General features: G+C 34.4%; 3 protein-coding genes across 4 annotated transcripts; 2 read left to right on the top strand and 1 right to left on the bottom strand.

Moving 5' to 3' along the window:
* Window positions 1-621: 621 nt before the first annotated feature.
* LOC126709954 (phosphatidylinositol/phosphatidylcholine transfer protein SFH11) lies at window positions 622-6,004 on the top strand. 2 transcript variants are annotated; one of them, XM_050410333.1, is made up of 11 exons: window positions 622-1,696; window positions 1,883-1,982; window positions 2,116-2,382; window positions 2,519-2,596; window positions 3,763-3,864; window positions 3,968-4,017; window positions 4,161-4,269; window positions 4,388-4,462; window positions 5,408-5,467; window positions 5,565-5,606; window positions 5,696-6,004. In XM_050410333.1, exons 1-11 carry the CDS (start codon window positions 1,320-1,322, stop codon window positions 5,744-5,746), a joined length of 1,311 nt encoding a protein of 436 aa, XP_050266290.1. In that variant the 5' UTR covers window positions 622-1,319; the 3' UTR covers window positions 5,747-6,004. The 2 variants fall into 2 exon arrangements, with proteins under 2 accessions (XP_050266290.1, XP_050266291.1); XM_050410334.1 differs by having other exon boundaries at window positions 1,559-1,653.
* Window positions 6,005-7,906: 1,902 nt separating this feature from the next.
* LOC126708391 (zinc finger BED domain-containing protein RICESLEEPER 2-like) lies at window positions 7,907-9,253 on the bottom strand. Its single transcript, XM_050408182.1, has one exon. It carries the CDS (start codon window positions 9,251-9,253, stop codon window positions 7,907-7,909), a length of 1,347 nt encoding a protein of 448 aa, XP_050264139.1.
* A 5,794-nt stretch (window positions 9,254-15,047) lies between these two features.
* On the top strand, window positions 15,048-20,933 carry LOC126709007 (vesicle-associated protein 1-1-like). Its single transcript, XM_050409072.1, has 8 exons — window positions 15,048-15,504; window positions 15,702-15,772; window positions 16,062-16,143; window positions 16,231-16,346; window positions 16,460-16,615; window positions 16,722-16,760; window positions 19,014-19,091; window positions 20,441-20,933. The coding sequence occupies exons 1-8, from the start codon at window positions 15,453-15,455 to the stop codon at window positions 20,555-20,557; spliced, it is 711 nt and encodes a 236-aa protein (XP_050265029.1). The 5' UTR covers window positions 15,048-15,452; the 3' UTR covers window positions 20,558-20,933.
* Window positions 20,934-25,494: the final 4,561 nt, after the last annotated feature.

The raw sequence follows: 25,494 nt of genomic DNA, 5'->3' as shown, positions 1-25,494 counted from the left end.
TTCTCATTCACATAAGAATCCAACATTGCCACCAAAGTAAAGAGACTAGTAGCTATTTTTGTTGTCAAAAGTTGACATGAGCCTTTTTTTCAAGCTAAATTCTTGTGGGATCTACCATGTTGTGAAAAAGAAGGGAGCACTACATTATTATACAAAGTAACTAACAAGTAATAAATACTCCTTAAGTCCCATGTTGGCCCATTTATTTAGAACAATTTTGGGCCTCGTGAAACTCGTCTATTTATTCTGAATCATTGTCATAGGCTAATGGTTTTTAATAGCTAGGTTCTTCGGCCATAGGCCCAAAGCAAAAGCCCCAATCTTCCATCTTTGGGTTTTTTTGTTGTTGCTTTTTAGGGCTATTCCCGACGAGCCTAGCTATTTATAAAAGCAAGGGCTAACAAGGCGATAAGCATACTGTTACGGCGGTAACGATATAATAACTAACAGTGTCCATCTACAGTTAAAACAATTATGGTTTGGACCGTTGCGCCTCCGAACCTGGTCCCACAGTTCACAATTTTCCTTAAAACTACTGTGTTTTCGTGAAAAACGAGTTGGCCTGCCTTTACGCAATTCCATGGAATCCAAAACTTACCAAAAAATGCGAACAAATTCAGCATGGCATTCCATGATTCCTTCTGTTCTTCACCAACGTTGCTTCTGTCTTTTCTTTCCTTCTCCTTCTTCTTATTCTTCCATGCTCTGTTCCAATATTCTGTCCTTTCCTCCTGCTTTGTACTATTCCAGAGCTTTTTCGCTTACAATACCTTCGTTTTCTTCAGTTTTTTCCATCGACACATGCACAATTTACTTCGACGTTGGCACTATTTTCTCGAATTCTCAACTGGGTTTTCATTATCTTTGTAGCTAAAGGATCAATTCCCCAACAATTCTCATTGTTTCTCTGAGGATTTTCTTTGTTACCTTCATAATTTTCAGCCATTTCTTCTATCTTTCTACCATTTTCTTGCTGATTTCTTCCCATTTAGTATTTAAATTGTATGAGGTTTATCCCATTTGATCAATGAGATTAGCTAAGTTCATGAAACTTGGGTTTTGTCACTTTTCATGCTTCAAAGTATTTTCAATCCTCGAAAAAATCTCTATTTCCCATCCTCATATCTACCTGTAAATTGTTTGAGTTTCAAGTGTCTTCCATTTTTATGATATTGATATGAATTGTGAGTTTTTGCTATTTCTTAGCTTCCCCTCCAATTGTTTTGTAAGCTATAATTTCAACTAAGTGAAAATCATAGCCTTGCAATCCGTAAAAGACATATTTAGTATTCTTCTGGTGACACATTTGTTGTTCCTATATGAATACACCAAGGGAAAGATCTAGGGAGATAATTATATCCAGAGGTGATAGAGATGGTGAGGAACCATCGAGTTTAAACAAATCCCAGTTAACCACTGGCGGGACTAAAACTATCCATCCACCTATTGAAAACCATTGGCATCTCCCTCCTCAAGAAAATCACGAGCCTTCAAATTCCGGCTTCATGTCAATGATTTCTAAACCGCTCAAGTTTCGGGACTCATGGAAGAAAATTAGAAGGACTAAAAGCTTGCAAATGGTACTCGAAGGAGCTCATGATCCAAAAGATGAGAAACTTGTTGAGGCTTTCCGTAAATTGCTTTTTGTTGATGGTCAGTTCCTGGAAAAGCCCAATGATTATCATACTCTTTTACGGTAATTTTGATTTTCATTGTGACATTCTTACTAGATAGTAGATACTAGATACATATTTTCCCATGTTGAGGGAGCTTTTCATGCCAGCGGTGGTGTTGTTAAAGAATAGTGTATGAGACTTATGTTTTAATCTGCATATTAGGATTGGTAATTGTACCATATGATGGCGATTTCCTATGATTTCAGGTTTCTACGAATGAGAGATTTTGATCTTTCAAAAGCAAAGGATGAGTTTCTGAATTATCTTAACTGGCGTGAAAGTTTTGGGGTTGATAAAATTTCCAAGGTGCAATCCAGACAAACTCTTACCATTTTATATACGAGGAATTTGGTTTTTAAATTGTAACGTTTAGTTTGTCTGCCATTGCAAATTTATTATTTTGAGATTCATGTTTCTCAGTTTCTGGAACTTGATGCAGGAATTTAAGTTTGAGGAGTATGCAAAGGTAAAGATTTACTATCCTCATGGATATCATGGGGTTGATAGATGTGGTAGACCAGTATACATTGAAAGGATTGGGATAGTAAACCTCAATTCCCTACTGCAAGTAACTACCATAGAAAGATTTATTAAGTATCATGTGTCAGAACAAGAGAAATCATTAAATTTGAGATACCCTGCGTGCTCAATTGCAGCTAAGAGACATATAGCATCCACCACAAGTATCTTGGATGTGAATGGAGTTGTGAGCATTTCTTCTCATATTCTCCCTTTTTGCTTGAGTTTATAATTATATCCTTCAAGATCATAGGTTAGTGATCAATCAATTCAATACTATTTCATAGCAGCAGCTAAATTATTTTAATATTGTTTTTGCTTAGGGAATGTCCAATTTCTCAAAGCCTGCAAGATTTCTCCTTACAGAAATTATGAAGATTGATAGCAATTACTACCCAGAGGTAAGTGCATGAAATTTCACTCTGTCATGCTCATTGTCTTAACTTTTTAGGGTAGTTCCAAGCTCCTAAAAAAGAAGAGGGTTCTAGTAGATTGTTGGCCATACATAAAATTAAGTCATGGCTTATGAAGGTAAATCCTATAAATTCCGGAAAGGACCATGTAGCCTACCCTAACAAGTTGGGATTAAGGCTTTAGTATAGTTGAGTTGAATGTTCGTGCTATGCCATAGTCTAATATTGATGCTCCGTGGGGGTCCTATTGACTAGTCAATGCTTGTGAGCGCTGAGACCAAGCAAAGATATCCCTACCTATTAGGCACAAGTTAATTAGCAACTACTTACTTAATAGAAGACAATAACTAAAAAACGACCATATTCACTTGTTAAGCCTTAAATGCAAATTAATTGTACAGCAATTGGCATTTGCTCTGCTGTCAGTTATTGATATTTTGTTTCATCCTTCTTGATCATCGTGGGTAATGAACTAGCCAACATTTAGCGACTAATAGTCACTGTAACAAATAAGTTGGGGAGTTATGTGCTGACCCCAAAAAGACACCTTGATTCATGAATGACCTATAAAGAAGCCAGATGAGTAAACGTGCTCAATGGTCCAATGCAGCTTTATATCAATGAATTTGTGTGATACTGAAAGGGCTATGAATGTACAACGTTGTGTGGCTTATGGGATGAGCTTCAATTTTGTTGTAAATACTACTAAAGAAAATTTAAATAAAGTATGATATAAGACTATGTTTGTGACACAGTGAGATTCAGCATTAGGAATATATGGGAGCATCATTGACGGTTGTGATTATACCTTATCAGTTATACTATGAGACATTGAGAAAAGACAAAGACATGAAATGATTGTATTCAAAAATTAGTGCTGTATATGTATGAAAATTGAGCAGGGAAGTAATTTAAAGATTGTTAAACAAGTTGATGAAGAAAGAAAAACCCTCATTTCAATATTCTGTCTGCCTAATAATTTTTTGATGGAATAAAAAAAGGGTAGGAGGGGGTGACCTTAAAGAGAAGAATTATATAAATCTTTATTTGATAATTTTCATTAAGGAGGATAGACAAACCGATGCCTGAGAATGTGCCTGGTGGCTTGTGTGCAATTATACATCATACTAAATTTTGCTCATTGATATTCTCAGACTTTAAATAAACTCTTTATCATCAATGCTGGATCTGGGTTTCGGATGTTGTGGAAAGTAATCAAGACCTTTCTAGATGCACGAACAATGTCAAAAATTCTAGTAAGAACTTTTCTTGTCAACTCCTTTTTGGGTAGAGGCAGTCTTTTGCTTCTGGTTTCCTTCTCAAGACTGCAGTGGTTACTTTTACTATCTGATGTTTCAGGTGCTTGGATACGATTATGGTAGTAAACTGCGTGAAGTTATTGATCCAAGGTAAAATGTCTGTGCTCACCTATATGTATTTGAAAAATTAGTACACATGGTTGGTTGATTTCCAGTATATATTTCAGCATATGAATATCTCTTAAGTAACTTGCTTATGTTGGCTCACTAAGTTCTTTTATTCAATTCTGCAGTAGCTTGCCAACTTTTCTGGGTGGGAGTTGCACATGTTCTGACTATGGAGGTTGCCTGTTTAGTGACAAAGGACCCTGGAACAATCTAGAGATCGTGGAAATGCTTCAGGTTAACCTCTCAGTTCTCTGGAAGACATTTAAAAGAGTTATCCTGTATGGATATTTGACCTTCAGCTACTGTGTCATCTTAAATTGCTTAAGATAAATGTTTCACTTATTTTTTACAGTCAGTTTCTTCAGCAGAAGATGTATCTGATAATGGAGAAAATGGTGGTGAAGTTTCAGAAGATCCCTTCGAGCAAGTAAGCAACCTTATATTCAAATAATATTAAGATTCTAACCAAAGATTTACCCCAACAATATATCCCCTCTTGTTCACCCCCCATTACCAACTGAATGAAGGCCCAAGAATGTAAGAACACTTGCACTGCATCATTTGAATTCCTTAACCTTATTCTTGTATAATGTTTTGGATATAGAATGGTGTCTATTTTACACTACAAAGTGTTGTTAGATCATGGCAGCAATCATCCTTTTATCTGTGCTATCTTAGTTCCCTAAAATTAGCTTAAGAAATTATACGCCTAATATATGATAAAATAGCTTAAAGATCATCAAAAAGTGTCTTGCTTTACAGGGCCTCAACACCAATTTTCCTATATGGCCATATTTCACATTGTGCTTAATGACTTCCAAAACTGGCATGGTCATTTTCTGAAACACACACTACATATAATATTTTTGTTCGAGGATAAAAATCTATGTTTCACCAGCTATTAAAGGCTCCTCTCAGGGACCCAGGGTATACATGATTTCAATTTTGCATCAGGCTTATATGGACTTCACTATGCTAGAATACATTGCATATAATCCCCGTCTTGCTCCATTAGGCATTCCAATGATCTTGCTTCCCAGCAGGATGTCATTTATAACTTATTTAAGATTCATGAATGCAATTTCCTCTCTCAATTAAATTGTTGAGTTCATCTGTTTGGTAAAAAAAAAAATTAGTGTGATATTCGATAGTCATGATGTTTTCAATCTTTTCAATATATGAAGAAAGAGAAAAAGAATCTAAAATGTCAATTGACGTGCATTGCGAGCAAATTCATGTGTAACAAGTAAATAGCAGTACTCAGTAGGTTGTTTTCCGTTTACCACTGGAGCAGCTTCCCCCCCTCCTCTCGCTTCTGTTCTACTTGTGGTTGTGAGAACTGAGAATTAAGACTTAATTTAACTCAATGCAGAGATATGAAGAGTTTAAAAAAATCCTGGCATTGGAAGCTGCACTTGGAAATGCAAAGACAGTGAGTTACACAAATACAGCACATTTATTAATCTAAAATCTAAATCATGAGCTGAATTTTGTTGATTCTTTCTCTATTTCTTTTTTAATACCACCAGAAAATTGAGGCACTGGAAACTGCCCTTGAGGACACCAAAATGGTGAGTCTGAAAGATGTTTAAGGAATGTGTTGCTAGCAATCTATATCATATAATCTTTTGTTCGACTTACTAATTCTTTTCTCTCATAGGTCTTGAAAGGACTTTCACAAATTATAGAAGAGCTGAGATTGAACTTGTGATGTTCGACTATATGACAAAACTAATAAACTGATATGTTAATTGCCTTCACATTCTCTCTAGACTAGATTGAAGATTGGTGTGACCAATCAGAATTAGAATTTAACAATGGTATGTCTCATGTGCATGTACATTTATAGGCACTTGCAAACGGCTGGAGCCAAAAATGGCAATGTTGATGTAAAATAACTAAAATACATACACTTTTTACGTTGTTTATTATCGAATGTTAAAAATAACTAAATGGTCTCTTTTTATCCTGTCGTATATGTAGAACTAAAAAGTTTTTAGTTTTATATATAATGCATCCAAGTATAATTTTTTTACCCAAACTCGCAGAATTTACAGTTGACTCATCTTTTGGGTAAGAGAATATAAGCTTCAAACTTCTTGAAAATGAGCAAGGCCACCAGTAGTCCAGTACTGTTTGGCATGTAAAGCTATGCCACACCAAGTCAATTGATAGAGCATTATTACACTATAGTTAGTGGAAAATCAACTTAAAATCAAATAGATCTACTAGACACGAGGTCAAACTTTACGAAGCTCTTCTAATAAAATATAATCAAATAGCATATAGAGTCAAAATTTAACGAGAACGTGTGCCTTCACTTCAATAAGTGCTTTTATAAAATTTGGATAGAGGGAAGCTATGATAAGGCTCTGATGGTTACTTTTTTCTACTAATTTTAACTATAGTATGAATAAGAAAGAGTGTGTGTGTCTAGAAATTATTTTATATTACGGGAGGATGGTCATGTGGTGCTCTCAACTAGGCCTGTCCACGGGTCGGGTCGGTTCGGGTTTGGGCCTGAACCGAACTCGACCCGTTTGAATCGGGTGGATGAATCTTAGACCCGTATTTGACCGAATAGTCGGGTCAGATCCGGTGCTTCGGGTCATCGGATGGGTGGGTCGGAGTTGTCGGTTAGGCGGGTTGGGCCATTAATATGAGCCCAGTTTTTGAACTTCTATGAAATTTTTGTAGGTAAAATTTTATCAGCCCTTTTAGCCCAAATTAAGGAGTTGACAGTTTTAAAAATTATTTGGGTGTCATAATTTTTGAACTTTCCATATAAAACAGATTGGGCCTCCGTTTTCCCTAATTTTTTTTTAAAAATGGGGCTTTCAACTAAACTTAAATTAAGCAACTTCACTTCCAAATATATTGGGCCTTCAGAACAAAAACTTCCTGGAAAAATAACCTCACCAAAGGTCACAAAATAAGCCAATTTCTACCACCTGTTAAGCATTAAATATCCTAAACAAAATGCCCCACAACAACACAAAATAAACCTATTTTTACAACATCCGTTTAGCATCCACACATGGACCACAAAAACTAAACTCATCAATATATATTGTAAAACCTAAACAAAGAGCACAACACAAGTAACACACAAAATCCTATTTTCACCACCTGTGACTTGTTAAACAGCCACATTGACTACCCAAAAATTACCACAACAAATAACCTGGACAAAATAGCAAAACAATAAACAAAACGTGTATTTCCATTCCAACAACCACACAACAAGTGATTAATTATAAGAAGACAGTAAAATCAATGTTTCCATAAGGCAGTAAATCATAAGGCAGCAACCTTGCTGGTTATACAATGTTCCCAGCAATATAATTAATTACAAATTATAAAATACCACAGGTATTTCCAAAAAAAATAGCTTTTCCCAAACATTAAATGACAAATTCTCAAGCTTATAACTAATAGAAAAGAAAACCTATATGATTCCTAGGATTTCTTTCCTATAAGCATTAAGATTAGTATTGTTAGAAAAGCAATTTACAAAAAAGCTTCCAAAATGTTCCCAAAAGGTTCTGCCTCCTTTACAAAATAAGTGATTCCGCCTACAAAAGACAAAAAAATATTTAACAAATAATACATTACTACCAAATACAAGACCAAATATAAAGGGCAGCAAGCCAGCAAGCTTATAACAGTAAGAGGCCAAAGGCAGTAACATACCAAGTCAGTTATCAATCTTCAACACTAATTATGGGTCGTTTGCCTAAGCTAGAACCCAATTTGGAGCTGGTACTTGTTGATGCACTTGATGATGACTGTTGATTTAAAACTAGAAAAGAAAAGGAAATAAATGCAACATATTAAATTTTGTTTGAACATGAGACATAGACTATAGGTTCTAGAATTTAAACATATTACTTAAATCATGAAATTCCTCCTCTAATGCCTCAACCTCATCCCTTGATTGGCGATGAGAAATTGGTACTGTGGCTTGAAGCCAATTTTGTGCACATACAAGGTTTTGAACCATGAGAGGAGAGAGAGAACTTCGAAATGGATCAACAATGCGGCCTCCGGTGCTGAATACTAACTCAGATGCAACAGTCGAAACTGGTACAGCCAGCACATCCTTAGCCACTTTGGACAACATTGGGTACCTATTAGAATTGTCCTTCCACCACCCCAACACCTCAAAATTCACATCCCTTCTACCATCACAATTTTCAACTAAATACTTGTCAACCTCATTATTACAACCTATAGATTGCTCAGCTTCTAAGAAAAGCTCATATCGAGAGTGAACCATTACATATGGATCACTTGCATCACCTACCATTGGTGTCCTCTCACCCCCACTTGGTTCTTGCACATTTGGGGAATTAACAAAACAGAAAAAAGTATACAACTTCATCAAAAGAGCTTTCACCTTATCAACCATCACATTCCCCACTTCATTCCCATAAATTTCAGAAAAAAAGAACTTCAAAAACCTCAATTTTTTTCGTGGATCAAAAACAACAGCCACATACAAAAGAAGATTAATTTTATCACCTTCCCCCCAGTACTTCTCAAATTTAGTTTGCATGTTTGTGGCTGTGTTTTTCAAGAGGGTATTTTGGGATTTAATTAAATGAGAAATACTCTCCTGAATAACAAAGATCTCATCAAAAAAGGCATTTGAGGTCACATACAAAGAGCCAGAGAACTTCTTTGTTGCATTGTAAAAAAGCCTCAAGAAAGTCACAAATGCCCTACAATTTTGGAAATCACTCATACAAGAAGATCCCAAACCACCACTATCTTCCTTACTCCTAAAATATGATGAATAACCATTATCTTCAAAGTCCATCCTAAGGAATACTTTCTCGAATTTTTCAGCAATTTCTAATATAAGGTAAGTTGAGTTCCACCTAGTAGGTACATCTAAATAAAGAAGACTCTTGGACTCCATACCTAACCTCTCCATAAAATTCCTAAAGGTTTGATTTCTATTGGATGAGGACTTCACATACCTCACAGCTTTACGCACCCTAGCAACAGATGCATCAATTTCTTTCAAACCCTCCCCAACAATGAGATTTAGGATATGGGCACAACATCTCATGTGCATTAACTCATTTCCTAAAACTGTCCCATTCCAATGTTTTGTTACCCTTTGTAAAAATTTAATTGTGGTTAAATTGGAACTAGCATTATCCACTGTCAAAGTGAATATGCCATCAATACCCCACTCACGCAAAGACATCTCAATCTTTCTACCTATAGTCTCCCCCTTATGATCTTCAACTTGACAAAAATTTAAAATTCTCTTATGCAACTTCCAAGCATCATCAATAAAGTGACATGTGAGACACATATAATTCAAATTTTGTAGAGAAGTCCATGTGTCCGTAGTAAGACACACCCTACAATCCTTCAAGGATTTCCTTAGCTTCTCTCTCTCACTATTATAAATTCCAATCACATCTCTAGCCACAGTTTGTCGAGATGGAATTTCTTTTAGACGAAGCTTAGGTTGTAAGGCATTACATATTTCTTAAACCCATAACCCTCAACACACCTAAAAGGAAACTCATCAATTATTATCATTTCAGCTAGTGCCTTTCTAGAAGCCTCAACAAAAAAAGTTGTTGACACAAGTTTGAACCCTTCATCTCCATCATTTTTGGGTTCAAAAGCTAAGGTTTTCTGCCCTTTATCTTCTTTATTAGGGTTCTTAGGACAGATTGTCACATGAGCTAACAAATTACTAGTACCACAACTCTTACTATCAGCCAGATATGATTTTTTACAATAATTACATACAGCCATAGTGACACCCTCGTCTACCTTTACTTTTTCAAAATGATTCCAAGCTAAAGACTTTTTCCTACCACTACCAGTACCAGTCTTACTCACTACACTAGGTGGAACTAGGGGCAACTCACCATCAATAGCTTCAGCTTGGGTTGTAGCAGCAGCCTCTTGGGTGGCAGTGGCAGTGGCAGTGGCAGTAGCACCATCCGCTTGGGTGGCAGTAACACCATCCGCTTGTGTAGAAACAAAGGGAGCATTAGTGGAGGAATCCATGACCTAAAAAATCAAACATAGAAATTAGCAAACTAACAATTAATAATAATAATCAAACAAACCAAAAAGGAAAATCTTTGATGCTTGAATCTAGATAACAGCATTCTACATAAAACTCTAACAAAAAAAAGAACAAAATCCCAACTTTTAACACAAAATACAAAGGGAAACAAAAATCATACCTTAAAGAAACTAGGGGTGTTGGAGTTATGAATTTGAAGACTGAAAACCCCACTTGGACAGCTTTCAATTCCTAAGTAAAATTAAAATAGGAACATAATTAATCAAACAAATAAACAAAGAACAAAAAACTTAGGAGTTTATTTGATTTTTAACAGTATAAATTTTACTAAATAATAAAAGCTGAAACATTGAACACATCCACAACAGCTTAAGTTACATGCATCAACTCTACGTCTCTAACAAAAAAAGAACAAAATCCCAACTTTGAACACAAAAAACAAAGGGAAACAAAAATCATACCTTAAAAAACCATGGGTGTTAATTTCAAGTTTGAAAACTGAAAACCCCACATGTACAACTTTCAATTCTTGAATAAAATTTAAATAGGAACAAAATTAATCAAACAACTGAAGTTACTGAACAAAGAACAAAGAACAAAAGTAAATGGTTAAGGTTTCAACTATTTCTAGTTAGGGTTTCAAATTATAAAACTTAGGGTTTATTTGATTTTAACAGTAGATTTTCATAACATATATAATCAATGAGAGACTGAAAAAAAGAGAGATGAGAAAAGGAGAACACATACCGTAGGTTCAACCCATATGATCGGCGGCAGGGAGAGGAGTGGCTGCTGGTGGTGGTGGCGGCGGCGGCGGCTAGGTGTGAAGAACTTGTAGTGAGAAGCTAGGGTTTGGACCTTGGAGTAGAGAGAGGTAAAGTGAGAACTGAGAGTTTGAGAGTGTGGTCTATTCATTGGTGAGAAAACCGAAGATGAAAGCTTTTAAAGAGTGAAGATTGAAGACTGATGAAGATTTGAGATTTCGTATGAAATTGGTGAAGGGATTGTAGAGATTAGAGAGTGAGAGACAGAGAGCATTTGTGTGAGACCAGAGGATTTGGTGAAGAGATTCCAGGTTTTGAGGATTTGAGAGAGAGAGAGAGAGAGAGAGAGAGAGAGAGAGATACAGAGAACGTTACTTTGAGAGTGAGAGCCTGAGAGGTATGAGATTGCGATTAGAGAGAGAGAGAGAGTGAGGTCTGAGGCCGTGGATTTAGTGAGAGAGTGATTAGGTGAAGAATGAAGAGAGATTGAGGCCGTTGATAACATGTTGATCACTTGATCTTGATTCGGTGAAGACTGAACTCTGAAGAGTGAGAGAGAGAGTTGGGATATGAGATTAAGATTGAGATATCTAATCAAATATTTCATCTTTAATTGTGACCATTAGATTTTGATATCTCTGACTCTCTCTGCTGTGCTAGGGGGCTGTATTGCTGTAGAATAGACTGAGTAGTATTATTTATAACCGTTGATTTTAAACAGCTATTTCTTAAAAAAAAAAAAAAGATTTAAATAGTTGGATTTGAAATTGGGAAGTTGTGCCCAAAAATGGTTGATCAGAACGTTACCCACTAACCAGCTCATGACATGACTTATAGCAGACTGAGTGGACTGTGGTGGAGACTGGAGAGTGGTTTATTATTTTATTTAAATATTCGGTCAGGTCGGGTTATTCGGATTTTTTATTGTGTAACCTGAAACCCGAACTGATTATTCGGTTCCTCTTAAAACAACAACCGTAACCGACCCATATATGCACTCGGATTCACCCGTGGACCTTCGGGTTGGGCGGATATGGTCGGGCGGGTCGAATTACACGGGTCGCTGGACAGGCCTACTCTCAACCAATGAAAAATATTATTTTTTATTCATTGCAAATTTTTAGGAGCACGGTCATTGAAACCCAAAATAGTTTATTACTTGTATTGGTTAGGAAGATCATGTATACAATAATACAACGAGAGAATTTTTTTTTTTAGGAGGGAAATGCAATGAGAGAATTGAATCATGTTGGAGCAAGAAAAGAAAAATGTAACAATTGATTCTAACATTTTATGTAGAAAATGATAGAGTTTTGCATTATTGCACTAAAGAAAACCATGAATCCATATGATTACAAAGCTAGCTATTTTGTTTTTGCTTTTTTTTTTTTTTTTTAATATTAAGAAATAGCCAATTAAAAAGGCAAATAAAGAGGTTCTATGAGCAAGACAATATCATTAAGCAGCCTTGATTTCGATTATAGGGGCTGGTAATTGCAGTTGTAGGGCACAAGAATTCAGATAAGGTACTTGTGCCACGTGTTGTATCCATGGCCGAGGAGCCCATTATCATGCCGAGGAGGCCACACGCTCGGATAGTAAGGCCACGTTAGTGTCACATTGCCAGAGGAGTTCTTGCTATTAAGAAAAAACTTCGAAGAAGGGGTTAGCCTTGATATGACTGGAGGGATGGTGGCTGCCCCCACATTCAATGCATCCCACCAAACCTCCTGACTACATTTATGTGGAGAAGACCCTTGAATAGTGCTACCTTGGCCACCGCAACGCATAAGGGGTTTGGGAAGGTGTCTGATGGGACAAACACTCAAGTGGTGGATTGGACAATCAACAAATGGAGGGTTAAGATCGCCTGAAGGGAGCTATATAATAGGAGAGATCCCTCAAAGGGCGGGGGACACAAAATCTATAGAAAAAACAATGTAGTATTAAGAAAAGTAACTGTAATCAAATCTAAGAGAAATATATTCAAGAACTACTCTCCTCGGACATTGCTAAAGAAGAATTTTTGTGCATCACATTTGGCTATTTATTACTTTGCCTCGCTCTCTTACCATCCTTAGCCCATTAAGGGCGTCGTCCACTTCATTGAAACCTAACTTTTTAGCCAACTTTCTACAAATTTATTGTATTGGGCTCTTTGGGCATTGATTCATTCATTTTTTGGACCTAAGAACCAAAACCCGCCCCTACAGCAGTATTTCAGATTCTCACTTCTCAGTATTGGAAATCATTATACACTAAGTTCTCAACAAAAGACAAGGACTGTGTTATAATTCAAGTTCTTATTATTATTATTATTTTTTTTTTTGTTTCTCACAGTATATCTTCAAAACTTTTAATCAGAAAATAATCACTGTTTGCGACGGGTGGATCTTAGCGGGGTAAATCGCTGGCCGGGTTTTTTTAAAGTGCAGGTACCCAAACTTGAATTGGGGAGCACACCTAGTTGAACTAGCACTTTAAAACCAAGTACCCAACCACTTGACCAACCCACCCGAGTTATAATTCAAGTTCTTATGAACTTTGTAATTATGAATTTATCATCACATTTCTGTTAAACCATACGAGTCCATTTTTGGGTCCATTGATTTTCAACTGTGGCCCCTCCATGTCTCTCCCTATCGTCCTTTCTTTTTTGCTTGAAACAAGTTGTGCCAAATAAAAATGAAGTTGGTGGGAGATTTGAGTGAAGCGACTTCTCTTTTGGATAATTGATGCTTAATTCTATTTTTTCTTTGTTTGGATGATAAGTAGGATGCTAAATTCCATGCTCTATAGTCTATTCTATATAGGCACTCGAATAGAGCTTGAGAGTAAACACATTTGTTGAAGTTTCAGGGGTAATCTTGACGTGACGGATGTACCTAATTGTGCAGCGCAGCTCTTGCTGAAAATGGCAGTATGCAGTAATGATTGGCATGGGTTGGCATGGTTAATGCCATCTACATCGGGCAACTGGCGTGATGATGATACTTAGGTACATTTCCTTTTATAATTAAAAAAAAAAAACTTTTGCAATTTTTTATGGGTGGAAGAAATCTCATTATTCCAAATTAAAAAATATATATATTTATCCACTTATCTGGTAATAAGATTAACATTTGACAATGGTTTTACTTCTTTCTCAAAAAAAAAAAAAAGAAAAAAGAAAAAAGAAGAAGAAGACAATGACTTACCCTTTTTTTTAAAGCCAAAGTAAGAAATTGATTATTTTCCTTACAATAGCATTAATTTAGCAATTGCTTGCAAATCCTCTTATCCGGTAATATCATTAAGTTTTCAGATACGAATTGTTTTGGCCAATTCGGCCGCGAGTGAGAGTTTTTTAATTTTTTTTTTATTTCTTATTAAAATAGGAGAGGTTTATATAATAATTAACACACTACATATCAAAGATAATTACAACAAAAGAGGTGTAGTGCCATCAGAAAGTTATATGGATTAGAGTCTTGGAGAATTTTTAAAACATAGATGGATAAAATTTTAAGGATTCCATTACAAAGTTATTGCAAGAACAAGAATGGATTCAAAGGGCAATTACATTTCTTAAACATAAGGTGGTCCATCAATTAGATGCCTTGCCATGGCATTCCTCCACCTAATTGCATTTTGATGAGACTAAAAATTCACTTCAAATCCAACATATTCTAAATATTAAAATTAATAAGGTACAATTTAAAAAAAAAAAAAAAATCCAAACCCACAAATACATAATGTCCCAATAAAACCCAATTCAAATTGTTGAATTTATTTAGTTTCCTTTCTTAAAATTTGTAATACATCATAACAATATCAATTTATACGAGTGTCTTATTTTCATCTTGTCTTCTTTTTAATGTAGGAAAAATTTGTATAAGTGAGAATGAGACATATTAGAGTAGAGAAAGAAATTTAAAACTGATCCCACTTATCGGTCCAAGTGAATTTTCCCTATAATTCTTAAAAAAAAAAAAAAAAGTCCAAATGAATTTTCTTTTACAGGTCAACCTTAAACCCACCTACCTCTTTAAAGCTCAAACCCCACTAAAAGGAACTGAAACTTGAAACAGAGAAAAAGGAAAATAAAAAAAACTAAATAAAGAAAATAGTAAATGCCAAAATAAGACGGTGAGGTAGTTCTTTTAAATGGATAAAAATTTAAATTAAAAAAAAAAAATCATACTTGCAATTTCTTCCATTCTTTCTTCCACGGACACCCCATATACAGTTACACACACACTCTCTCTCTCAAAATTAAAGCAGAGAAGCATCGAAACAGAAAAAGCAAAATTTTTTCAATTCCACAAAAAGAAAACACACAAAACAAATAAAAAAGCAAGACCATCATTATTTGTGCAACCCCTCTCGATCTCTCCGCCGATCTTTTATTGTTTTCACAAAACACTTTTTCAAAATACAAAACCAACAACAGATTCACATTCACTTCCTTCCTTCTCTTCAGATCCCTTCCTCTCCACAGATACTCTCTCTCTCTCTATTCGCCCTTCGTTTCTGCTTTTCCCAAAAAAACTAACTTTTTATTATTTTTTCTTTTTCGATTCTAAATTTTGTGTTCACATTTCATCAAAATGAGCACAGGAGAGCTCCTCAGCATCGAACCTATCGAACTCAAGTTCCCCTGTGAGTGTGTCTTTTCGCTATCTCTCTCTCTCTCTCTCTCTTACGGATCAGTTTTTGTTTTTGTTTTAAATTTTTTGGTTTTGGTTTTTGTTTTTTTGATGATGTCTAGGGTTTCTTTTCGCTGTTTTATTTGTTTCTGTTTTGATTGTTTTTGTTGTTTTCTGTTTTGTCTTTTTCCTTGTTGTTTTTTAAATTAGTTGAATTGAGGAAGCAGATCTCGTGTTCGCTTCAATTGTCAAATAAGACAGATAATTATGTTGCTTTCAAGGTAAATCTTTTAAATTTCTTCTTTCCTCGTTGTATCAATTATTGTTGTTTAATTGTATGACGCTCTATGTTCTGTTTGGTTGCTGAGAAAACGTAGGAAAATAGGGAAGCTTGAAAGTGTGATTTGTAATTTCCATTTAATTAAGCTTAACAAGTGCTAATTTTTGACTTAGTTGAGCTGAACTAGCTGAATTTTTGTTTCTTGTCAAGGCATATGACATACAAATCTCAAACTAGAAATGTGGATTTGGATATTGATTTCTCTCGTGACGATTTGATTATGGTCTCAGGTGAAAACAACGAATCCAAAGAAGTATTGTGTTCGTCCGAACACTGGAATCGTCTTGCCACGGTCCACATGTGATGTTATAGGTGCCTATACTGATCATTTTGATTTGTATTTGTTTGAAATTCGATTTGTATTTTTAATGATTTTGTAAATGTTTGGTGTTGATTTAGTTACCATGCAAGCACAGAAAGAGGCTCCTCTTGACATGCAATGTAAGGACAAGTTTCTCCTTCAGAGTGTAAAAGTAAACGATGGTGTGACCATAAAGGAGATTACCCCAGAAATGGTAAAGATCTAGTGCATTGTGATGTATCTCTATGAGTAGTTTAGGAGGTTTAGGTTGAATTTTATAATTTAAGCTAGTGGGTTTTTAAAATTTTATTTATTTATTTTTTTCAGTTCAATAAAGAGGCTGGACATATGGTTGAGGAGTGCAAATTGAGAGTGTTATATATATCTCCACCTCAACCACCTTCTCCGGTACCAGAAGGGTCGGAAGAAGGGTCTTCACCAAGGGGTTCTGTTTCTGAGAATGGAAATGCTGACTTCGCTACTGTGAGTACATAAGTAGTTTTTCATGTATTGGTGTAGTAGTTTTTAAGGCTCTATTCTTTATATACATGGGAACGCTAATTGTTTTGCCATGTATTGATTGTTACAGTCTACAAAAGCCTTTGAGCCTCAAGACAAATCCGCAGAGGTAACCATTGGAAAAAGAAATCTTCTCCCTGAGTGTCTGTCTATGTGCTCTTGTTTGTGTTACTTGGATCTTAGATAGTTTTCTGGGTTTTTATTGTTTGTAAAGGTCATAATGTTTGATATGAAGGTACAGATATCTGTTCTACTGTATTCTAGATTTTTTTCTCCCCTTCAATTATTGTCCGCCCAAACAAGAGCTATTTGCAGCTATAATAGCTGTATTCCATGCTGAATTATTAGCTGAGTTTAAGACTAAATAATGTCTACTACATATCGTTGTTGGCCTAAAATAACAGAGGTAATGATTTCTCTAAATTCATAAAATGTGCTAGCACTGCCAACACTTTCTTCTACAATGAAGACACTTGGGAAAAAAGATTGCATTAGTTTCCCTAATCTTTTTCAATGCTGTCAATTGCTGTGATCCTTCCTGTTCAACAAGAAAAATGCATAATTCCTTATGCAAGACACTTTGTTTGTGTCTTGATTATTATCTGTAATTGTGCATTACTTGAATATTTATAATTTCTTCTCTTCCATGTTCAATTTTTCTGTTGGTTATTAATTTTGAAAACAAGATTCTGGTGTTGGAAGTTGGAGGAAATAGTATCTGATTTTTCTCAAAGTTCCCAAGTTCAGTAATCTGCAGTCATTGAGAAGAAAAAACTGAGGCAAACATGTCACTTTTTTCTTCCAACTCTTTCTGAGTTACATTTTTTGGGAGTTTGAAATTGTTTGTCATATGGCAATGTGCTTGTTTTGTGAAACTAACTATTATGCCGATCTAAATATTCCATCTCTTTCCATGAAATAAACTTGATGTGCTTTAATTGCTGTCAACAAAATAATAATACTATGTAAGGTTATGTTCTATTGTCTGCATTAACTTGAGATGTAGTTGAATAGTGCGAATGCTTTATACTTATTTATGTGATATGTATTCATACTTGAATAGCAAATGATTTGATACAGCTGCTTTAGGATAATTTACTAAACCTTTTGTGGTGTTTTCAAAGTTAAATCACAACATGTGTGTAACTTTTCAGTTTTCTTTTATAGGGAGGATCTATCATTGTAGCTTATGCTTATAATGGTTGTCCATATGTGTAAATTTATCCTTACACAAGAACAAAACAAACATATGCATAGATATAACGTTAGTTGATAATTGTGGTGATTTAAATAAGTAGTTTAGTTTCATGAAGTTCACTTTGACATTAATGGCTCCAAAAAAAAAAAAAAAAAGTATGTCCTTTGTTTATGAGATTCCCCACTTGCTTTCATTTTAGCCTCACCTGATCTTTCTAGCTAGTCAAAATTTGATGGGAAGGTTTATCACGGGCTTCATCTTTTATTTGTAGTGTTTACTCCTTTGAGAGTTAGCAATAATTCTTATTTATTGTATACATCCCATGAACTAGGGTGAAGCCCTCTGATTTTATTTACATTTATGGATTTTTTTTATTACCTATCAAAAAAAACTAAGAGAGATCATCTAGGTGCCTCCCATCAAAGCTGCATTATTATTCCACATATTAAGAGAGCCAGTAATTTCTTTCATCAGGGGCTGAAATTTTTTTGTTTTTCACAAATCACAATTGGGTTCTTCCTACTATAGGACTACAAATTGGCGTCTTTCATTTACAAGTTATTACAATTGGGTTCTTCCTACTATAGGTGTGTCTGGAAGGGTTTTTCATTTTTATTTTTATTTTTTTTAATGTAATTTTTTTTAATTAAAAAATACAAAATCAATAAATCCTTCAGCTTCTGGAATATGGAGGATTTATTTTTACCTACTGACCATCTTGCATAGATAATGGATCTGGGTGGAACAGACAGAGACAACCTGCTGAAAATTTTGGAAAGTCTTTATATAAAAAAGCTTTGCATATTTGAGATCTCCAACCCGCCATTTTTCTTTTTGATGAGACCTATTTCTTCCCTTCTTCTGAATAGCTTCATTTCCTTCCACATGTGGCAATATACACAGTTTGGAGGTGAATTAAGTAACAAGGATTTGTTTTTCTATCATTGTTTTTGTTGTGTTTGCTAAATATAATTGTAACAACCATGATAGAGTGCGACATAGCATGTAAGGTTTGCAGCTCTGCTAGAGTTGGATATTCATTGTGTACGTTTTATGTGTAAAATTCATCTTCCTAGGCTTGCTACATATTGAGTGGTTATCTAAAATTAAAAAAAAAAAAATTGAGAGGTTACTTATGCTTGATAATACTGGAAATTTTTGCAGGCAAGTTATCTAATTTCAAAACTGACTGAAGAAAAGAATAATGCAAATCAACAAAATAACAGGCTTCGTCAGGAACTGGTGAGATTACTGCAACTTCATCTTTAAAAAATTCAACTACTTTATCTTTTTTTTTTTTTTTTTTTTTTTTTTTTTTGGTGGGGGGGTGGGGGGGGGGGGGGGGGGTGTGGTTTGCATGATAAAGAAAATAAATCTTGTCATTCTTAAGTTCTACGGTTATCAAGTTATGCAGAATTTGCAAGTGCTTGATAGGGCACTTGGTTGATATCTTTTATATAATATTTGTATGTATAAAAACAGTTTGAAAAGGATTGGTTGTTATTTTTTTTCCATGTCAAACTACCCTTTGAAATTTGTTCGAGTCATTGTCTATCCAGTGCCATATTAGTGACTTTTACCAGCAAAAGAGAAAAAAGAAGTAAAAAGTAAAAATATACTTATGACATAGTTGGTCTATTACCAATTGAGTTAGGAGTATTCAGGAAATGTGATAAATAATGGGTTCAGAATGTCCAATGTGGTGCTCCTTTCTCACCATATTTTCTTTTGAAAACATTGGTTTCTCTATATATCCCTTTGGATGCCACAACTCAAAAGTTAAATTGTTAAATAATGTCTGAAATGGCTTCAATTTATGCTGTGTTTATTTATATTGAAAAACCAATCATGAGTTGAATTATTAGACACTCTGTTTTAGGACATGGGTGAAAAGTAATAGGTCTTGTTATTAAGACTACTTAATGAACTTGGCTTTCTTCATGATGAGGGTAGAATGTTTCATTACTTATAGTAGATCAGGGGAGTTTGTACTGGTGGAAAGTGTAGTTAACATATTCATTTGCGTAAGAGAATGGTCTGCAGTGCAATGATGCTTATGGTACTATCCATTGCCCCTTTTGAGTATCTCTAGGGAACATTAGATTCCATGATATGTAGGTCCCAACATTTGACTGGTGTTCTGATACGAACATATTAAGACTAGATATGGGACACAATCATTTGTATGCTACGTTGATTGACCTTATTAACCCAACCTTTTGGTAGGCTAACCAATAAAAGATGTGTCAAATGTGCTCTTTTTTGTGAGGATTTTTTTTTTGGGGGGAGGAGGCAAGGGGAAAGAAAAATTATTTAAATTTCTGGGAGTGATACTTATTGCTTACTCTTTCACATGAATGGTAGGCATCATTTGTGCTCCACTATTGCTCTGGTAATGCTTTTCTGCATGTATTTCAGGCCTTTATATATATTGAAAAATCCTTTTAAAAAAAAAAAAATAATAATAATAAAACAGATAAAATTTTGTGAAGTTTTCTGTTGCAGAAATATGGCTGTGCTTTTGATATTTGCAGTTGCCATGTATCATGTACTACTTTTAACTTCTATCTCACAAAAATCACAATGTGTAGGAACTGCTGAGGCGTGAAGGCCATAAAAATCGTGGTGGCTCTGGTGTCTCCTTCATGATTGTCATCTTGGTTGGATTGATTGGCTTAATTTTGGGGTATCTTATGAAGAAGAAGTAAAATTGTGCCAGCTATAGATCTTTTGCATATATTGTCCACAATTCCATTTTGTTTCTGATCATTGAAGGACGATGATGAAAAAAGTAAAAGAAGGTAACTCGCAAAGGACGGTGCTTTTCTTGGTTTAGCTTTGTTGAAGTAGTAAACTCATTTAGGTGCAGTCAAGGATGGGTTCATGGTCCTAGTTGCTTAACTATCAAAGTATTGTGCGGTAACTCATTTTTTGGGAACGCGCATTCTTTTTGTAACTTAAAGAGGATGATTTTCTTTGTTTTATTTGTGGTTCCACTTGGGAGGTTCTGGACTTTCTGATAGTGGTAGTTTGGTAATAGTGATTACCATCAATAATCTTATACATCCTCAGTTTGCTGGAAAACACATTTGTTCTTTCCCCCCCTTCGATTATGATTTATTAATGGAGTGCTGCTTCGAAGGAAATAGGATAGCATGCGGTCTCAAAAGTCTGAAACCCATCTAATCCTGATAGCATAACCCACCTAATCCTATTAGCACAACCACGACGGCTGATTGGATAATGACTACATTGTCCATCCAAAGAAACAGGTCCATGATAGTCCTTCACTTTTGACCCCCTCCGCCCTTTATTAGCTCTTAATAAGTTTTACTCTTAGGACGAGGGTCGACTATGAGGCAAATGAATAGGTCAACAAGATCCCCAATTGGTTGTGCACTAATGCTTCTTTTCACTACTCTCTGCGGAGTTTGTGGATATCATTTTAAAACCATAGGGATGTCTCTGATATGGAAAATTATTAGATCCCAAGTATGGTGAGTAAGTGCTCTTTTCTCTTACGTTTATGGTAGATATTATCATAAATTTAATTAGTAGTATCCATCATAAATGAGGAGGGAGCACTATGTCACCGCCGTTTTCCAAGAGTATCTAAAATTACTCTTAAGATTATTAGTAAAGCATTTTATTGTATTGCGGATGCAATTGGAAATTGTCAATAATTCTAGATAAACAAAGTTCTTCACAATTAATCATATTATTGAGATTATAAGTTATGGATGATGCACAAGAAAAATAGTGTCAATGATGAATTTATTATCTCATTTGTATAATTTTTCATTTATTATCTCAGTTGTATAATTTTTGTGAAGTTATGAAAAAAGTTTATAAATAGATTTAAAGTTAAAACTTTTCTTTTATGGTTGAAAATGAAACTCTTATTAGAAACTAGAGAGACCAGAAAAATACAAGAAGTTCAGGAAGGCTGGGCTCCCTCCCTATGAACAGAAAACAGCTACAAAGGGAGAGGAAAACAACCCAACCCAAAAAAGAAGACCTAACAGTCCAACTACACAAAACACGGGCAGCCCTATTAGCGTCTCTATCGGCCCAACAAAAATTTCAACAAATAAAACTTTGCAAAAAGAACCATGTCTTCCACAATATACATCCACTATCTTCCAACTTGAGCCTCTACCAGAATATATATCCACTATCCATATGGTGTTAATGCATTTATTCTACAAATATTGGGATTTGAGGGGTTGAGTTTTTACACAACTCTTAATAAATGAAATTTGTAACTCTTAGAGCATTTTCATCAGGTGTGTCAAATGCCAAATATTTGGCATTTAGCACACCAAATACCAAAAACAGACTATCATGAGGTGTGTTAAATGCTAAAAATTTTTGGCATTTGCTACAATAGAATCTCATCTTTGGAACGGTATGGAAGGAAATGCCATTTGGTTTTTATTATTTTTTATTCATCTTTCTCTCTCATCTCAAATAAAATATCTCTTCTTATCTTCACTTTAAGCCACACGTTCACTACTTCATCCTCTCTACTCTAATAGACTCTTTTGTTCTCCCCTCTTCCCTTTTGCTCTCTTCTCTTCCCATTCATGAGCCACCACCAATTTCCTCTCTACTATCTCACAAATTCCATCATTAGTATCTATAAAATCTCCTTCACCCTCTCTCTCTCTCTCTCTCTCTCTCTCTCTCTCTCTCTCTCTCATACACCCCAGCTACTTGGTTTGGTTTAGTTCATCTCAGAGCAAAGTATTACCGTTTCGTCTAGCATCTCATCTTATTGGGTTTGTATTTCGGTTTCGCCGATTCACTGAATGTATCGCCGATTTACCACTGAGGCAAATGGTTTTTGTTTTGAGTTGTGGTGTTCTGATGTGGTGGGTTTGATTTTGGGTGTTTATGTGGTGGTTTTGGTGTCTTTGATGGTGGGTTGTGGGGTGATGGATGGGGGTGATGGATGGTGGTGACTAGTGAGGTGGGATGTGGAGCGGTAGGGGTGGTGGGTTTTTTATTTTGTATTTTTATATATTGTTATTTTTTTTTAATGTGTTGTATATATTATTTTAATATATGAAATTGAAGAATAGAACATGTGATGTAGGGTGTATTGTAAAATGACGTGCTAAAATAATAAAGTAGACTCTTTGGTGTGTCAAAATGGAATATAAATAAAACACTGATGAGATGCTCTTACATGCGGGGTATTAGAATTAAAGGAGCACTTTGACAAATTTCACCTATGTGTGTGGAAGTGGGGCCACTTTCTTTAAGAATTTGGATTAATTCTCTAGAATATTCTAGAAACGGGATCAGGCATAGGGCTGAAACGTGCTAACTTAAAAAGTTTATTGTTGCGTTTTCCAGTTTTTTTTTTTTTTTTTTTTTTTTTTTTTTTTTTTTTTTTTTTTTTTTTTTTTTTTTCTTCAGCCGCACTATTTGACCAAGTCAACTGTAAATAGTGCATTTGTGCACTGTTCACAGACCTACAAATTCCACTTTTCAACAACTTTTTCATTAAAAATGGGCCCCACGATACTATTCACACATTTAAAAATTATTTTGCTACAGTATTTTCAGTTTTAGTTTTCAGTTTTAGCAAAAATAAGCTCAATCCAAACGGACCCTATGTCAACACCTTCGTTGCTATGTATGAGCAACAATTACTTTTTTCATTTTGAAATTTCTATCTAATTCTCAAGATTTCATAAACCATAATGATATTTGATTCTTGCGTTTTTATCAAAATAAGTGGGGTTTGTTGGAGAATTTTAATAAAAATAAATAAATTTGTTCATTATTTTGTTGTTATAAACTTTATTATAGAATATTATACTGCATTTCTTCATTTTTGTTATAAACTCATTCTGTTGTGATTAATTTTTTATTATATCTCAAATGTATTTAACTATATAAAAGAGTCTTACCAATCTTGAGAGGTTTACCTAGAAGCCTTTTGTCAGTTGTGTGCACAAAAATTGTAAAATTGATGGGTGAGAGTGAGATATGTGTGTATAGAATTGGCATATTTTTATATTAGAATATTTTATGGGCAAAAAAGGAGTTTCATTGCAGAGTCTGTTGGAGGCCTTTGAACTTATAGCATATGCGGTAAACTGTTGTATACTGGAGGCAAGGTACAAGTTAAATTTTTTTTTTAAGGGACAAGTACTAATTAATTTGTTGCATAATTGAGATATATATTGAATATTCTCTCACAACGAAGCAAAACGTTTTAAGACCAAGTCATATAACAGTGATTTTATTCTTAATATTATAAATTAATTTACGGCATGATATATTATGTGATTATTCATTTGAATGCACTAAAATAAAATGTGAAAATTCATACCTTTGGTTGTGAGCTTATTATATTATCGTGAATTGTTTTACTATTTTTATTATTTTTAAATGCTTTAAAACCAAGACATATAAGATACGGGTGAGGATATATAAATATATTTTGTATTTTCAATTTTTAAAAATCTCTCCTAACAAGAAATTAGTCCAACATTCAAAGGCATTACATGTATAATATATGACAAAGAAATTAATCAACGCAAAAATTCAACAGAAAAGTTTGAATATTATTCCTGTGAAGACTCCACAAGTCAGCGAATTTGCCACCATCAGAGAGGAAAACAAAAACTTCAGAAAACAAAAACTTCAAAATTAAACGAGTTATAACTAAGATGAATTTGAGATTGCTTTTATTTATTTATTTAAATAGCTATATAAGAGTAAATTTGTACATCCCATAAAGAAATAATTTGAGAAGTAATCATATATAAGTTGGATTTCAATCTTATCCAAACCCAAATTTAAAGTGATTGAACAATTATTATTTGTAGTAGTCGTTAATCTATGCAATGCGTTGAAAAGATTTGCAAAAATGTGTAACATATAAACACTCAATCATTGATGAAACAATTTCTACATTGTTAAAGTGAAAACTAAAATATTAAGAAGACTCCATGTATACCATGTAAAGATCATTAGCACCTTGGTCGGAACACTCTGCTTATCTAGATGAAGTGATTTTTTTTTTGCTGGGGTTATAATTGCTTTTGAGAGATTGTTCAAAAATTGGGTGTGAAGTGGATCTCTACTCTAGGTGGATTTTGTTCTCTTTAAGCACTAATTTGTTTTTTGTGAATGTTTCTTTTTCCCTTGAGATTTTTTTTTTTATTTTCGAAAGGATATTTATGTTGTATTTGTTTGGTTTTGTTACTTTCTTGGAAAACTAGTCTATTTTCCACTGAATTAAACAAAATTTGTACTGGTCTATTAATTTATTTATTTTGGATTGGTAGAGGAATTCTAATTAATGGTATTGGTGATAAAAAAAGGATATTTGGATGACCAGTTTAAACAACTTCAGAAACTACTGCAAAATGAGAACAATCCAGATTTTGTGGTTGATTTTCTATTTTCTTTAGCGATTTTGAGAAGCTCTCGAACAATATTTCTAGAGCTTTGTGAGTATTTGTTATCTATGTGGTTGATTTTGGAAAAAAGTTTGCTTAATGATTTATTTATTTTTTATGGGTAAAATGAGATACTTCACTAATAAGTAATATGTTTAAGAAGAGAAGTATATGTCTTATGCTTCGTAATTGTTCATAAGTCATTGTTAAGAAAATTTTAGCTT

Source organism: Quercus robur, chromosome 12, assembly GCF_932294415.1.
Source record: "Quercus robur chromosome 12, dhQueRobu3.1, whole genome shotgun sequence".
Classification (NCBI taxonomy): domain Eukaryota; kingdom Viridiplantae; phylum Streptophyta; class Magnoliopsida; order Fagales; family Fagaceae; genus Quercus; species Quercus robur.
This window is presented reverse-complemented; position numbering and strand designations above follow the sequence as displayed.